At 34.1% G+C, this 17,075-nt stretch overlaps 1 protein-coding gene across 1 annotated transcript in view; it reads right to left on the reverse strand.

Annotated features, from left to right (window-relative positions):
* Window positions 1-14,150: 14,150 nt before the first annotated feature.
* Window positions 14,151-17,075, reverse strand: part of LOC112505982 — an 18,259-nt gene continuing 15,334 nt past the window's right edge. The window contains exon 6 of the mRNA XM_025110015.1: window positions 14,151-14,351. Coding sequence (XP_024965783.1) covers window positions 14,151-14,351 — 201 coding nt within the window. The remainder of the gene's footprint in view (window positions 14,352-17,075) is intronic.

Consider the following 17,075-nt stretch of genomic DNA (forward strand, 5'->3'; position numbering starts at 1 on the left):
GTCCCCGTTAAAATCCCCGAATTCGTCCCCGATCCCCGTCCCGTCCCCGATAAAATGTCCCTGAACCCGGCCCGAAAGTTTCGGTTTTCGGTTTTCACCGTCGGTTTCGGTTTTTTTTGCCATCCCTAAAGATGTTCATCGTCGTTTGTAAAAAGTTCTGTAAAAAATCAATTTTCAAAGACAAAAAAGTCGATAAAATGACGGAAATACTCCTTATTTAACATAATCTTTTTAACAATGGTTAAAGGGATGGACCAAATCTGAACTTTTTTTGCAAAACATGATGGTTATCTTGTAAATTTGAACTTGCATAGATGAAAAATGTTATTTTCAACGAACCATAGGGACCAAATTTGTTATTTACTTTATTTTTTATTTTATAAAAAGTTATTTTCTATGAACTCCAAGGATTGATAGAGTTGAGTTTCGGTAATATTGGAAGGTATGGTGAGAAAGGTAGAAATGGATCTTCAACGCTTCGATCAATCCTACTTGAATATTAGTGCTAATGAGATGCACCATATTAATTTATGTGAGATTCGCAATTCATGGGTAAAGATGAGATTAAAAATATCATAAGTCCAGATCATTTTTTACACTTCTCACCTAAACTCATGTTCTCAGAGGATATTTCATCAAGTTTGGTAATAGGAGATAAATTGTATAAATATGTTTTGGTTTTTTTAATCATACAAATGTTCTTAACTTTTTAAGAATCATAAAAAAAATATTATTTTTTAATTCAATTCATATAATGTTTACATTTTCATTTGATATGGAAACTTATATTCTAAAACTAGTTTTTTTCGTGTTCAGAGAAAAATAGACATGCTTGAGGACCGTGTTCAAGAATCATTGTTTAAATTCAAACAAGTCGAAAGGAAATCTTGAGCTAAAAACCAACTGTACGAGTGTGTAAAACATCCAACGGAAAAAACACTAGCATAGACCATAAGTGAAACTAACATTTACTAGCGTAGACCATATGAGTAAGTTATGTTTGGCATATATCATGTATACTGAAAGAGATCATTTTGCTTCCCTGATGCAAGAAACCATTAAACTGTTATTTTGCCTCAAATACAATTGATACTAAACACTTGTGAAGTTCTCTATGACAATAATCATTCTCAACGTATATATGTTCACAAAAACAATGAATCTTGAGACATTTCAAAAGATGACTATAAGAGGCAAATATTTTGACTAAGCAGTCATTTAAGGGTCTTGAAATGTGACTTCTTCAACTATAGGGACTGACGACTTTTATGACCATGAATTCCAACAGAAAACGTGATAGCTAGCAAAAGCTTTGAAGAATAGACCTAGAGGAAAATAATGTTAAAATGGTCTTACTTACAAATAAAAAAACACGTAGAACCTATTGGACATCTGTGGGAAAAAAACTCCTACCACATTTGAATAATATCCTAGCCCAATTGAACATTCTAAGGAATCTTTCCCCGTGGCGGTTCTCAGATTATCCAAGGATCGAGCTCCTCACCCCAACCAATCTCCCATTAGGTCAAGGCCCACATGAGTTTGATAATTTCTACCTTGATCTCGAATAGGTCTTCGATGTTGATCCGGGCGTGGTGTATCTCTGGGGATTAAGGAACGATTTTGGTGGCTAAAAGACAATGCTCATTTCACTCTCTTTAAATAAGACTTGGAGTCACTCGTTCCCTCAAGCATAGGAAAGAGAGAAGATCTCTCATTTATGCCCACTTTTCCAAATTGATCATTTTTTGTAAGTAGATGTTATTTCAAACTGTTATGATGTAGTAGATTGACATCTCTCGACAACCGTAAGAGGTTAAGGTTCCAACCTGGGATTGTAGTTCAATCRGTCAGAGCACCGCCCTGTCAAGGCGGAAGTTACGGGTCCTGTATTCTTTAAGGGGTGGGATTCATAAATTTGATATAGGAAATGGAGGGAATGGATCTCAACTAGAAATATGATACTTTGTCATGGGTGGTTGATAGCAGCCTTGTTGCTAAGGAGTTTTCAGAGAGTCTCTTTGGTGTGCCATTCTCCTATACCTCTCTAAATAAAAAAAGCCTTTCCCCTCCAAAAGCCTTTGTAGCACTAGTTGTAAATAAAAGTCATGAGTGATTAGAAGAGAACTTTGAGGATATGCGGTAAACATGCTTTTCCCAATAATCTTCGCAAACTCCAGCTCGAAAGCAAAAAGCAACGGATTGAGCTTTAGAAAGTCATTGAACTTGTAAGAAACTTTCATGTAAAGATCATACTTTGGATCTTCTACAAGAGAGTCAAACTATGGCACATCCCAGACATGTGTGAGTACGTGTGCGTGCACACACACACACACTCATATATATATATATATATAATATATATATATAAAGAGAGAGATAGAGAGAGATGGGGGGGAGGGAGGATCTTTTGTTAACCAAACAAATGGTGTTAATAGTACAAATCCGTTTGCACCAATAAGAAACCATTGTTAGTCCTTGTTAATTAGCATGTTGGAGTCAATATTAATGGTATAAATGTAACTTCAATTTTTAGTTATTTTTTTAATTAATGAATTTAATGGGATGTTACAAAAAAGAGTTGCATGATTTTAGGGATGATAACTTATATCATTTCTTTCAAGTTTCTCAAGTAAAAAGTTTACAAAGAGAGAAAGATGGAGATTCAACTTGAACAAGTTCAAAAGTGAAACTAGTGAATAAGTTTCAGTTATGATCATGGTACACTTATGATAACCATTCACCTATGAACAAGGCACTGATCAATATCATGAACATTGTTTCATACTATGAATGTGTTCATGATCAATTGTGAACACATGGACACTTATTTTTTATGCGTTAGTTCACTTATGAATAGGGTTCACTTATTAACCTAGTTCATTTAAGAACAAATTTCAGTAATAAACACATTTACTATTTCACTAATGAACATAGTTTCATTTATGAACTTGTCCAAGTTGAATCTTCATCTTTCTTTCGCGGTAAAACTTGTTCATTGAAAAACTTGAAAGAAATGATATAATTATCATCCCTAAAATCATGCAACTCTTTTTTGTAACATCCCACTAAATATATTAATTAAAAATAACCAAAAAGTTTCTCTTATATTTTCCAAAATTGCATTCGTTCATTGTTGTGAACCACATCAGTTTCAATCTTATTACAAAATTACCACTGATCAATTTCATCTGTGGATTAAACAAATTAAAGGCTAATATTGGTTCACGTGGTTGACACCAATTATTGGGTTAACAATTGAAGGAGCCCCTATATATAGTCATAGGTTCATTTGAGAAGTGGTAAGTATTTGAGAAGTAGAGAAGTGATCCTAGCCCTTCATCTAGTTAATATTTTCAGCTTTGACTATGCATCACAGGATAATTCGGTCACATGGTATGCAGAAGATAGAGGGAAGGTTTCGTAACTTTTACAAATAGGCGGACTAGCTTATAAGAACGAAGCCACTCAACCAAAGGGAGAGGAATGAGTATTCTCTCTCCTCATTCAAAGAAGATAAAGGAATTCCCAGTACTACTATAACTATAGGAGGGGGGAAGTGATAACTAGCTAGAACATATTTACTTTTCTATAGGCTCGACCTTAAAGGCGAGAGTAAAATGAAACACCTCAAATCAGCAGTGGAAACGAAATTTCCAAATAACATAATGAATTACTAAAAAATCTGATTAAATCAAGCCACTTAGTTTCAACGAAAGTTTAACTTAAAGTCGCATTGATAAAGGTTAAGTCTCAAGTAAACATTAACTCAAATATTATTCTAGTTCAAGACTAAAATTAACTCCAAATAAATAGAAGTCCTCAGAAGCAAGTGGTCCTCTCTTTACAAAGCCCTAGATTTCCCCTAGCTAGATACCTGCCGGAAGAAAAACACAGTATGAGCCAAATGTCCAGTATGGATTAAGATTACAACATAAACAAAACATAATGCAATTGAAAAGATCGATTAAAGGTAAGGTTCATGTTAGGTTCAAGTTTTTGTGCTTAATTGTTGTGTCCAAGCTTTATGCTTCTTGTATTCTCTTATATATAGGTGTCTTGTTTGTAATCTTGGTATAACTCTTAGAGAATTCCTGAAGTAACTTTGATCATTTGTAATCTTTCAACAATCTAATACATTTGGAGTTTTGAAGAATTCTCTTTCTACATTCTACAATTGCTAAAGTGTTCTTGAATCATTGAATTGTTACTGATTAATCATTTCTAGGATTATCAATTGGTATCAGAGCAGAAAACAACAACTTAGAGAATCTGATTACATTGAATTCGACTGTTTTGAATCAATTTGGACAAATATTTCTATTTTTTGGTTGACACGTTCTTGCTTACTGTTTTGGATCATAATATCATATCTATGTGAATTTGATTGTAAAATTGCGAAGTTCCATTCTGAATTGGTTAGAATCATTTAATTTTGTAATTGAGTTGATTTCAAGTGTCAATTTTGGTTTTTTTTCTTGATTCGTGTTCTTGACTGTTCTTGATATTCAATCAAAATTTGACCAATTTGATCTGTTTTTGGTACGAATTTGCACTAAAAACTTGCTTTTGGTAATCTTACGAATCAATCTATACAAGTATTCAATTTTGAGTGAATTTGGGTTGAATTCTGGAAAATTTGTCTAACTGTTCTTCATCGCCTGTTGAAGAGATTCATCAAGCGATAAAGAGCTTCATTGCCTGTTAAATGTGCTTGTTATCCGATTAATATTCCTTCATCTCATACCTCTATAGGCGATTTCTTTTCATCACCCATTGATCTTTTAATTTTTTGATTATCGTTCAAGTCTTAAGCGATAATCCTTCTTCATCACTTAAAGTGTTGAGCGTTAACCTTGTTCGTCGCTTGGTGTTGTGACAGGTGAAGTCCTCATCCCTCATCATTTGTGCTTTGAGCGATAAGTGATTGTGTCCGATCAAGGCTTGTCCGAGAAGGTGTTGAGCGATAAGGAGTTTGGTCGATAAAGACTTGGGCGATAAGCAGTTTTGTGCGATAAACTGTTGGCAGATAAGCAGTTTTGTCCAATAACCTTTGTTGTCAGATTTATTTGGTGTCCGATAAACATTCTATCCGATAAGAGGTGATTATATGGTTTTCTAAGTTTTGAACTGTATTATAGATCAAGAGTTAATCAATCAATGTGAGTTGTTTGAAATAATATTCATGTCAGAAAGAGAGAACAAGGAACTTAAAGAGAGAGTTTCTGATTTGGAAAAGAAGTTTAAAAAGGAACAAGAAAAATATACTGAAATGTTTTATGAGAACCATCCATATCTTTGTTGGGCCAAAGATATGGTAAAGGATAATGATCAAGTTAGAGAAGAAAAGAAGTTTTTACAGGAACAGATAAATGAACTTCTCAATAAAAGTGGTTATAATGAGTATCAAAGGAGAAACTTTGAGCAGTTAAAGAAAAATTTTGAATTGACAACAAGAGTTTATGAAGTTGAGAAAATTTTGAATTCTGAAAGAATAGAGTTTGAGGAAGAAAAGAAAAGGATATCTAATCTCAAAAGATAAAAAGTTGTTGAATTATGACAATTAAGGAACTTGAAAAGGAAAGGGAAAAGTTCACAAAAGCTGAAAAGAAGTTTGATGCTAAAAGGAAGATTCTTGAAAGCAAGATTAAGGTTCTTGAGATGAATAATGCAAAGCTTTTAGAGCAAATATCTGAATTTGAGAAGATAATTATCTTGGAAAGAGGTAAATTTGAAGCTGAGAAGAAAACATCTAATAAGTAGTATTTGGAACTTTCAAAGAGCGTTGCTGCTATTCAGAAAAGTCTGGATGATGAGAGAATGTCTTTTGCTACTAAGAGAAAGAATGCAACAAAGAAGAATACAGTCATAGCTAAGGAGTTAGCTGAAAAGAAGAAATGGTTAGATACTGCTATTGAGAATGAGAAAGGAAATTTTGAGACAGAAAGAGGAGACTTTGAAAAGGAAAGAAATATTTTTGAAAAATAAAGATCAAATCTTGAAGGTAAAATTTCTGAAATCACAAAAAAATTATCTGATTTGAAAGTTGATCTTGTTACTGAAAATAGTATGAGATCTGATTTTGAAAACAAATATGCTCTTATAACTAAAGAAAGAGATCAATTATTGAATGAACTCAAAGAGTTTTCTGAAAAGGATAGTTCAAATGAGTCTCTATCTTCAGTTAAAACTGCAAGAATAATAATTCTTTTGTCAAATCCAACAGTTACTCAAGCAGATTTTCCAAAACTGGTGATTCAAATCATAAATCTCATTTGTCTCGACAATATTACAATGTTTATGTGATTGAATCAGGTGAATTTTATAAAATGAAGGAAATGTTTTGGAAGAAGAAATCAACTACAGACAATTTTGTTAAGAATAAGTCTATAGGTGAAACAAATTTTTTTGCTTCAAAGACTGTTTTACCTAGTATTGTCAAATCTACTAATCATTTGATCAGTCTTAGCAAGAAGAATATATGTTGTTCAAGATGTGGAGCTAACAAGTTTATCAATTAGAGGAATAACAAGTATGATAACAATTGGTATGGTACTTATTACATATATGACTTCCCTGTGATGAGATCTAAACAGAAAATATCTAAAATGAATAGATGGTATGGTACTTATAGTATTCCCCAAACCAGTGCTAACAAATTAGGATCCATGAAAGTATGGATACCAAAATATGTCTAATCTGTTTTACAGGTTTATCATGTGTTATGTTGAATTCAAATTTTCAATCACATGATAGACTGATGTTTGGTTCGAGGGGGAGTATATGATGATTTGTTCTTCAATATAGTTTCTGAATAAATCAGTTCAGGACCCGGCCTTCAATACAGCTTCTGAACAACGCAATTCAGAACCTGGGCTAATCTATTTTCAAAGGAGTATAATGTTTTACCTCATTTTGAATATGATAATAATTTCAGGGGAGTATATGGATTTTATCTAATCTAATTTCTAGGGGGAGTAAGTTTTTTTTATTCGTATATGAATGTAAGATGAATACTTAACTGATATATTTTTTTACAGGATTTTTGAATAAATAAGAGGTGGGAGATAAGCACTCAATCCAGACATAGTGTTGTCCGATGAAGGCTCAATCTCGACCTAGTGCTGTCCGATGAAGGCTCAATCCGGACATAGTGTTGTGTGATGAGAGTATAATCCGGTCATAGTGTTGTACGATTAGAGTTCTATACCGACACAATTGTGAGCTTGAGTGATGAGTGTTGACTGTTATATCCGTACATAGTTGTGAGCGATAAAGTCCTTATACGGATATAGACTTGAGCGATAAGTAATGAGTGTTGACATAGTGTTGCGCAATGAGTGATAGTCTTGTGTGATAAACGATAAGGTTGAGCGATATAATTCCCTCATCGGCCAGAATTTTTTTTGAGTGATACAAATTTTTAGTGATAAAAGAATTTTTTTAAATCAATTTTTTTTGTGCTTAATATTTTTTTATACATGCTTAGAAGAAGAACAACTTCTAAGTATATTAAAATGTTTTTACAAATGTTCAAACCACTTCTTTGACCTCAAATATTTTATGATTTTAAGAAGTGAGGTTTTAGATGATTTAAAAAAAAATGAGTACTATCTTTGAACAGGTATTTCATTGAGTTAATACTTGTGTATTTTCTCATCTTGCATTATTCCAATACCTGATTGAACTGTTCTTAAAATTAGTTATTTCTACGTCTCATATATTTGTTGATATTTTTGGTGGAAATACACTCGTTTGAATTTCTAATTTTTTCATTGTTCGTTATTTCATATCTATGATCCGATTCTTATCTGAAATAATAACTATGACTTGTTTTTCATAATTATACATTCTAATCATTGTATATTTGTTGTCACACTATTCGTATTGGGTCATTCTGTTTAGTATTTGAATTTGTTTCTTTATAATTCTAAATAGATACCTTAAATGTTTTTGTTTCTGAACAACCCAGTTCAGAACTTGTTCTTCATATATGATTTATGAATACATTAATTCAAGACTCATTCTTCATTTCTATACGAGATTTAACGTATATATATCTCTGAATGTGCAATAGTTTTCTGAGTGCTAAGAACTTAGAAGTTTCAATGGTCAATCCAGAACCGGAAGGACCTACCCATGAAACACATCCCTAGGTTAGATATATTTTGAAAGGGAGTGTTTGAGACAAAATGTTGAGAGATTAAGGGCCTGTTTACTTGTGGCTTAATGAGCTTAGTGGATAAATTGGCTTATTCGCACAGACTTTCTAGGCTGTTTACTTTGGGCTTAATCGCTCAGAAATGGGCTTATTCGCCCAGATGAAGAAAGGAACTTGTCCAGATTAAGCCGGCTAAAAGACTGCCCTACCCTTCTCCTCCATCGATCGCACATCTCTTCTCCTCCATCGATCGCACATCTCTTCTCCTCCAAACTGTTTACAGAACCCTCTTCTCCTCCATCAATCGACCGATTGATAGTCGAATTTCTCGAAACGAGAGGAGATGGGAACCTTCTGGAAGGTGTGGGTGTGGGTAAAGACGACGAATTTGAAGAAGTTGAAGGCGAAGGCGAAGGAGACAAGTATCTTGAAGAAACTTGTCTTGATTTAGGTCTTGTTGGTTTATTAATTCCATTATCTTTCTCGGAAGGCAACAACAGAGGTCTTGTTTGGTTTGTTGTTTCAGAAATGGCAGCCACCATCATCAAGAAAATCACAAAATAAGAAAACCCCAGATGAAATCTTCAAGTAACTCACCTCACATTGTCGATTTAACCCAAAGAAACGATCAAGAACCCCCAAATTTTTTGCCAAGAAATCAACCCCCCTGCAACACAAAGATGAAGAAACACCATGACGACTTGAAATCCGCGAATGGGTTACTTGAAATCTCCCTCAGTTGCCGAACTTTACGACACAGAGTAACAGCAATAGTACAGTGATGGAATTCAAGATTCAGAAGCTTTTTTCGTTGTTCCTGCTTCAGAAAGAAAGGAGAGAGAGAATGGAGTGGTGAGATTTGGAAAAAAATGATGGTGGGGGGTGGAGGTAGGGATAGAAGCACAGTTGTTTGGGTGAAGGGGTGTTTGGGGTTGTGTGAATCTTGATTAAATAGTTGGTTCCATTTGGGTTTATTGAACAATTATTAAACAGTACGTAGTTCATCTTCAAGGGTTAAATTAGTCATTTCTGTTATTCAGACTGTTGATTCAGATAAAAAAGTAAACAACAACATAAATATATCCAGACAGACAAATTTATCCATACAGGACTTAATACAAAATTTGGTAAACAACCCCTAAGTGTTTGTGAGCTAAAAGAAAATGGTGAGTGTGTGACAGGACTTAATAGAAATAAATATAGTCTTTTCTAAACTGAAACAGTTAACTGAGTAGCCATATAATCTATTCATTCTCATTATTTGGAGATGAATATTGAAACAGGAATGGACCCAATGTCGACGCCTTTGGTGATAAATCACTGGCTATCTTCCCCAATTATACGTCCAACACATTCATCAACTAAGAAAACAAATTGCCCCTTATTCAAGCGTCTCTCTCGTTTCACTTAAGACTCTTGATTCTTTCCGAGTAATACATGTGCCTAAACAATTTATTCAACACGAAAAATTATCAGTTATACATTACATTAATCACATACTATTCTAATTCAACTACTTAATTTATACTATAATAACAAACACACCATAAGCAGTTGAACCGATATTCTTTTCCGATTGGGATCACTCGTGCCTATCTTAATGTGTAGAGAATCAATTTCTTGATCCTCTTCTTGATGATCTTTCTCTAGGCCTTGGTTCTCCATTGGAATATCTCGACTGTTATTTGACTCATGAGATGGTGGAATATTGTGGCTCTTACTTGATTTGTGAGGCTTTTGAACATCATTGTTGCTACTTAATTTCTATCGTTGTTGAACCTCATGGATTCTACTTGACATATGAGGTGGTGGAATATCACGACTGCTAATTGACTTATGAAGTGGTGGAACATGGCGGCTGTTACTTGACTTATGAGCCTTCGAAACATCAGGATTGCTACTTGATCTCTGAGGTAGTGGAACACCATGGTTGTTACTTGACGTTTGCAGACCAAACCTTTTCAATACTCCTTTTCTAGGGGCCAACCATTAAAATCAGATTTCTGAAAAATAAAATGTCTATTCTGAATTAGTATAATCATCTTGCCATGATTCCTCTTTTTGAGAAGATTATCTGTTGGGTTATTGTCATCATCATCAACAAGCCTTTCATCCATGACATGAGGGTTTTGACTTGACCGTCTACTTGAGTCTTGACCAATGACGGTTTTGATTTGACCGTCTACTTGAGTCTTGACCAATGATTGATGCATCTACAATTTCCAATGGGCCAGTTCCTCTTGTTAAAGATGGTTGATCAAAATGCATTGTCAAATCCACGATCAGATCTAAATGTGTCTCTTGTTCTTGATATACTTCTTCAATTTGTATAGGAACATCATACAATGTTCTAGGGGTACTACTTTGCACCACATATGCCAATTGTTGCCCAATTTTAAATCACGTACAAAAAATATGTTTGGTTTGTGATGCAAGTATGCATGGTTGATCTTTGTATCATTTTCGAGACATATTAACACTAGTGACCCAATATTCTTTATCAATTTCTATTCCATTCCCATCACCAACATTAAACCAGTCACATTTGAATATTAACATTTGTTTATTTTCTCCCAAGTATTCTACCTCTAAAACTTCTTATAATATCCCATAAAAATCAATAATGTTTTCACCATGATCACCTTGCACTACAACTCCACTATTTTGAATTTTCCTATTCTTTTCATGACTTTGGGTGTGAAACCTATATCCATTCACCATACAACCACGATATCAATTCACGAAATGTAATGGTCACAGGACAATATACGAATTTCAGGTGCAAATGATTGTGGACAAGAATTCACCTGAATGGGAAGAACATATAATTGGTTAACCAAGTTTAAAATGTTATATATAAATTTTTAAAACAAATCTCAAACATTGGTCTTACACGTTGTCAAAGCCATGAAGGAAATAGTTTGCCATGAAGTTCATTTACATTGTTACAGTTTTCTTCCTCGAGCTGAACTTTGTGTGCACTATAGAAGTTAAACAAATTATACGGTGTTATTATACTAAAAAGAAAAATACATAAATAGTAATTATATGATAAAAGGGTACTTTATTAGATCTTCCATTTCATGGCAATTGTTCAAAATGTATATATGAATCTTCTCCAATTCAGTGTCACTTATTTCACATATTTGAAGACTACCCAATGGACAACCTCTACATGAGAATACAGAAATGTCACCACTACTGTCCATCATTTCGTTTTTGCGCTTAACCTTTTTGAAAACAGTATCAACATCGTTCAAATACATCGAAAAAAAAGTTAGACATTCATTGTCTATGTATCTCTCAACAATACATCCTTCTGGACGAGCTTTGTTTTGAACGTATCCTTTTAAAATATGCATTTTTCTGAACCAATGATAATGAATTAATATAATAAAAAAGGAATAATAACTTTAGACATTTTAAGAAATATAATTAATTACCTCTTAAATGGGAACATCCATCGATATTGAGGGAACCTGCTATCTTCGCTTCATATGGCAAATGAGTCAAAAGATGAGTCATGATGTCAAAGAATGATGGAGGAAATAGCTGCTCCAATTTACATAAGATGACGACAACTTTTGCCTCTTCTTTCTCAAGAACATCTAAGTACATATTTCGAGTGCATAATTTCTGGAAAACTCACTTAATTCGTACAGTAGAAGCCGAACTTCCTTCGTCAAGCAACCACTAATTGATAAGGGAAACACTCGTTGGATGAAGACATAAAAATCATGACTTTTCATGCAAGACAATTGAAATTCTTCCCCTTTTATGCATCTAGATATATTCGAAGCAAATCCATCCAGGAACTTGAGTGACTTCAAGAAATTTAATACTTTTTGTTTCTCATCCTTCATCAAGTGGTAGCAAGCCATAGGCATATGAATGAAATACCATATGGTTGCAAATGTAAATTTTTCTGCAACTTTTCGTTCATCAAATCCTTACGAGATTTCCATGTATCCCTAGTCTTGTTTTTAATGTTGGTTGCCAATCTTTCAGTGACATTCTTAACAACATGTATGATATCTATGTTATGCCTCAATTTTAGAAAAACCCAATATGGAAGCTTAAAGAACACACTTTTTTTTCCATCCTTATTTGCCATTAACATTCTTACGCTTTCTTTTATTAACAAAGCAATATGTCTCATTAATAGTAGAATCAACATCTGACAATATTTCATGGCCGGGCTTTGGTGCGATTGGCTCTCGAATATCAGCTCCCCATCAAAGTTCCTTTTATCCCTTCGCCATTGGTTTGAGGATGGGAAAAATCTTCGATGACCCATATAACATATTTTCCTACTGTGAGTAAAATAATGAGATGATGTTTCATTCATACACATTGGACACATATTTTGTCCTTTAAGACTCCAATCAGAGAGCATACTATATGTAGGAAAAACATTTATTGTCCACAAAAGAGTTGCACGTAGTGTAAAACTTTCTTTTCTATGTGGATCATAGGTAACACCAACCGATAACTCATTTAATTCATCTATCAAAGGTTGTAAGTAAACATCAATATTAGTTAGGGGTGAGCATAGACGGGTACCTGCCCTTTTTGACAGGAACCGGAACCGGCGGTTCTTGAAATATTGGAACCGAACCGGTTAGAGCGGTTCTTAAATTTTTGGAACAGGAACCGGAACCGCCGGGAACCGGTTCCTGTTCCGGGTACCCACTTCCTAAAATATTAAAATTTTATTGTTTAGAAATAAAAAATAAACATTGCCAAAACACTAAATAAATAAGCAAGAATACAAATTATACAAAATAATTGTTACAAATATTGTTTAACGATTACAAACTATAATAGACTAATAGAAAATATTCAAAGTTTAACAATTACATATTATAATGGTAAATGTTCAAAGTTTAACGATTACATAGTATGAATCCAAGTGAATACACAATTTGAAAAAAATACGAATCATTTTATATGGAGAATTTAGATGAAGAATGAAAATGACGACGTGCTTTCAAGATGTAAACCTAATATAAATTTGGTATTAAAAAATAATTATTATTTTTTTACTTGAAAAATACCGGGTACCCGGCGGGTAACGGTTCCAAAAAATTGAGAACCGGAACCGGAACCATTCTCAATCGGTTCCGTATTTTAGGAACCGGAACCGGAACCACTCATATCGGTTCCGGTTCCGGAACCGGCAGTTCCAAGGCGGTTCCGGTTCCATAGGCAGGTACCCGGTTCCGCTGCTCACCCATAATGTTAGTGCCTGTGATGTGGGACCAGGAATCAATATAAACATGAACAAGTACGAGTCTTTCATATATTTCCATGGAGGCAGATTATATGGGACAACAAAGACCGATCATATGCTATATGAATTGCTTAGGTTTCCAAAAGGATTGACTCTGTCAGTTGCGTGCCTTAAACGTACATTGCATGGATCATTGACAAATGAAGGGAACACTCTATCAACGTGTTTCCAAGCCTCATTGTCTGCAAGATGTCTAATTATGTTATCATCATTAACTCGCTTCTCCTTATGCCACCTCATATCACAAGCAACTTGTTTATCTATGAATAACCTTTGAAGCCTAGGTTTGAGAGGAAAGTATTGAAGCACCTTTCGTAGAACCCTCACATCATTTTCGCTAAACCGAGGCTATTTGTAGTCATCATTTGGACATTGGGTAAGAGACGCATACTTATTTCAGTAAAGAACACAATCATTGATGCATGCATGTATTTTTTTGTCCCCCAAACCCCAAATCACGTATGTCTTTTTTTTGCTTCATAGAAGTTCCTTGGGACCAAGGCTGAAGATGGCAAGGCTTTTCTTAATATATCAAGCAAGGCATCAAATATTTTGACGTACCAACCACTCATTGTTTTTTAAATGTAAAATAGTAACAATGAATGAAAATTTTGAATACTTTTGACATACTGGATAAAACTCTTGGTGTCATTCATCTTTTAATCTACGAATGGTTTCTAAATTTTTGTCTGAAGTTTAAGAAGGTCCACCACTAGCTTGCCAACTATCACCCCATGTACCTTGACCTATGTTACTTAACATCTCATCAAGGTCATCACCGTTCATATCATCATTAGCCTCATCATTTTCATTGAATGATATATCATCATCACCATCATCCGAAACATCACAGGTCTCACCATGATATATCCATCTATCATAACTAGCAAAAATCCCCTTTTATATCAAATGCGAGAATACGATGGTTTTATTATGGTAGCGAAAATTGTTGCAAGTTTTGCAAGGGCAAGGAATTTTGGATGACTCCTCTTTGTCACAGTATGCAAAATTAAGAAATTCTTTCACCCCTGGTTCATATCTATAATCCTTTGTCCTATGAACTATGTTCATCCAGGATTGTCTATATCCTCAATTAAAAGAGAAGTATTGAAAACGCTACTATGTAAAGAGAAGTTCACAATATTTGCAAACAAAAGACATACCCAAATGATTGTGCTTCAATCCTCGACCAATGCGGCTGGGAATAGGTTAAAAATAACAAAGGTAATAACCATGAGCTTTCATTTTTAATTGCCAAAATATTTGGTCATTGAAGGCTGCTTAAAATTTAGCATATATATGTAAGAAATTTAGATAAATGTTAAAAGTAAAATTTCAAAATGGTAAGGGGGGGGGGATTAAACTACCTACATTGCAACTGGAAAGCATGCAAGGAAATGAATTATTAAAAATCTCATCTAATTAAATGAATTAGATGTGAAATCACAATAGTAGGTTCAATAAGGTTCAATAGTAGGTTCAAGGCAAGTTTCTGTTTAGTTCCATGTATGAGAAATCATCAATTTTCTGTTTAGTTTCATGTGTGAAAATCACAAAAAAGTTTCATGTGTGAAAATCACAAAAAAACAGTAAGTATGGAGGTGTGAAATGGGAAGTGAAAAGTAAAAATCGAGATGTTGCCACTGAATTGGCTCTCAATAAAGAGAAAATATCACAAGTTTAGTAGCAGATAAACAAATCTACAATAAAATCTTTCTTATGACAATCATGGTAATACAACATAGTTGCAGACCGAGAAATCAAGTAGAAATCGAGATGCTGTGTGAAAGGCGGAAATCGAGAACTACAATGAAAACAAGAATCGACAGGCAGAAGACAAGATGATATGGATAAAGGCGTCGTTTACCTGTGAAGAAGACGAGGAACTGATACGAAGATGAAGTCGATCGATGGTGTATGGAGGTGTTAGGTACAGAGCGTGAATCAATGGAAGAAGGAGGTGGGTTAGGGATGTTTTTTTTCCAAAGGGTATATTTGTCTAAATCTGCTTCTTCTTTCTTGTTCTACACCAAATATGGAACAAGCCTCTCATGTCCACCGCACCAAACACACCCTCAAAACTTTGAAATGCACCATACCAAACGCACCTTCAAAACTTTGAAATGCACCATACCGAATGCACCAATGCACAACAATAAAAATCTCATCTAATTGTCAATTAGATTAGACTCACCACATTAATTCCTTTGAATTTACAAAACCAACAAAATTGTATTGAACTGAATATTAGTTACAACAAATTTTATTAAATAAGTAATTTGTTTATCAATTCGTTTAATCCAGAGACCTTAATGCACAACAATAAAAATCTCATCTAATTGTCAATTAAATTAGACTCACCACATTAATTCCTTTGAATTTACAAAACCAACGAAATTGTATTGAACTGAATATATTAGTTACAACAAATTTTATTAAATAAGTAGATAAAAATGGATATTGAAACATAAATATGAAATCCAAAAAGGATTGCTGCCTTTTCAAAGGGAACAACGCATAGAAACCCAGAAAGTGAAAGCTGATAACACGTCAACCCATCCATCCAACTTATTATTTATCATATKTACATATTTAAATAGATGTGAATAAATATWGGTGAAGGAACARAGAACATAAGTTCAACRAAGTTCCTTAATTTCAAACTGATTSAGAATATTTAAATAAGACCGAGAGTCACTCTCTTCCTCAAGCATGAGAAAAAGAGAAGATCTCTTATTTATRCTCACTCTTTCAAATTGATCTTTTTTGTAAGTAGATGTTATTTCAAACTGTTATGATGTAGTACATTGACATCTCTCGACAATTGTAAGAGGTTGAGATTCCAACCTGGGATTGTAGTTAAATCAGTTAGAGCACCGCCCTATCAAGGCGGAAGTTGCGGGTCCTCTATTCTTTAAGGGGTGGGATTCATCAATCCAATATAGGAAATGTAGGGAATGGATTAACAATAAATATGATACTTTGTCGTTGCTGGTTGATAGCAGCCCTGCTGCTTAGGAATTTTCAGAGGGTCTCTTTGGTCTTCCATTCTCTTATACCTCTCTTTATAAGAAAAAAGCCTTTCCCCTCCAAAAGCCTTCGTGGCACKAGTGGTACACATAAGTCATGGGTGATCAGAAGAGAACTTTAAGGATACATGGTAGACATGCTTTTCCCAATAATCTTTGCAAACTGCGGCTCGAAAGCAAGAAGCAACAGATTAAGCCTTAGAAAGTCGTTGGACTTGTAAGAAACTTTCATGTAAAACTCATTCTTTGGATCTTCTACAAGATAATCAAATTGTGGCACATCCCAGACATGTGTGAGTACGCACACACACACACATGCATATATATAGGTATATATGTAGAGAGAGATGGGTGGAGGAGGATCTTTTGTTAACCAAACAAATGGTGTTAATGACCCATTTGYACCAATAAGAAACATGCACACTAATTTGAAACATGCACACTTATGATCATGGTACACTTATGATAACCATTCACCTATGAACAAAGTACTGATCAATATCATGAACATTGTTTCATACTGTGAATGTGTTCATGATCAGTAGTGAACACATGCACACTAATTTTTTATGCGTCAGTTCACTTATGAACA

Source organism: Cynara cardunculus (genome assembly GCF_001531365.2).
Source record: "Cynara cardunculus var. scolymus isolate 2C chromosome LG 2, CcrdV1, whole genome shotgun sequence".
Lineage (NCBI taxonomy): Eukaryota > Viridiplantae > Streptophyta > Magnoliopsida > Asterales > Asteraceae > Cynara > Cynara cardunculus.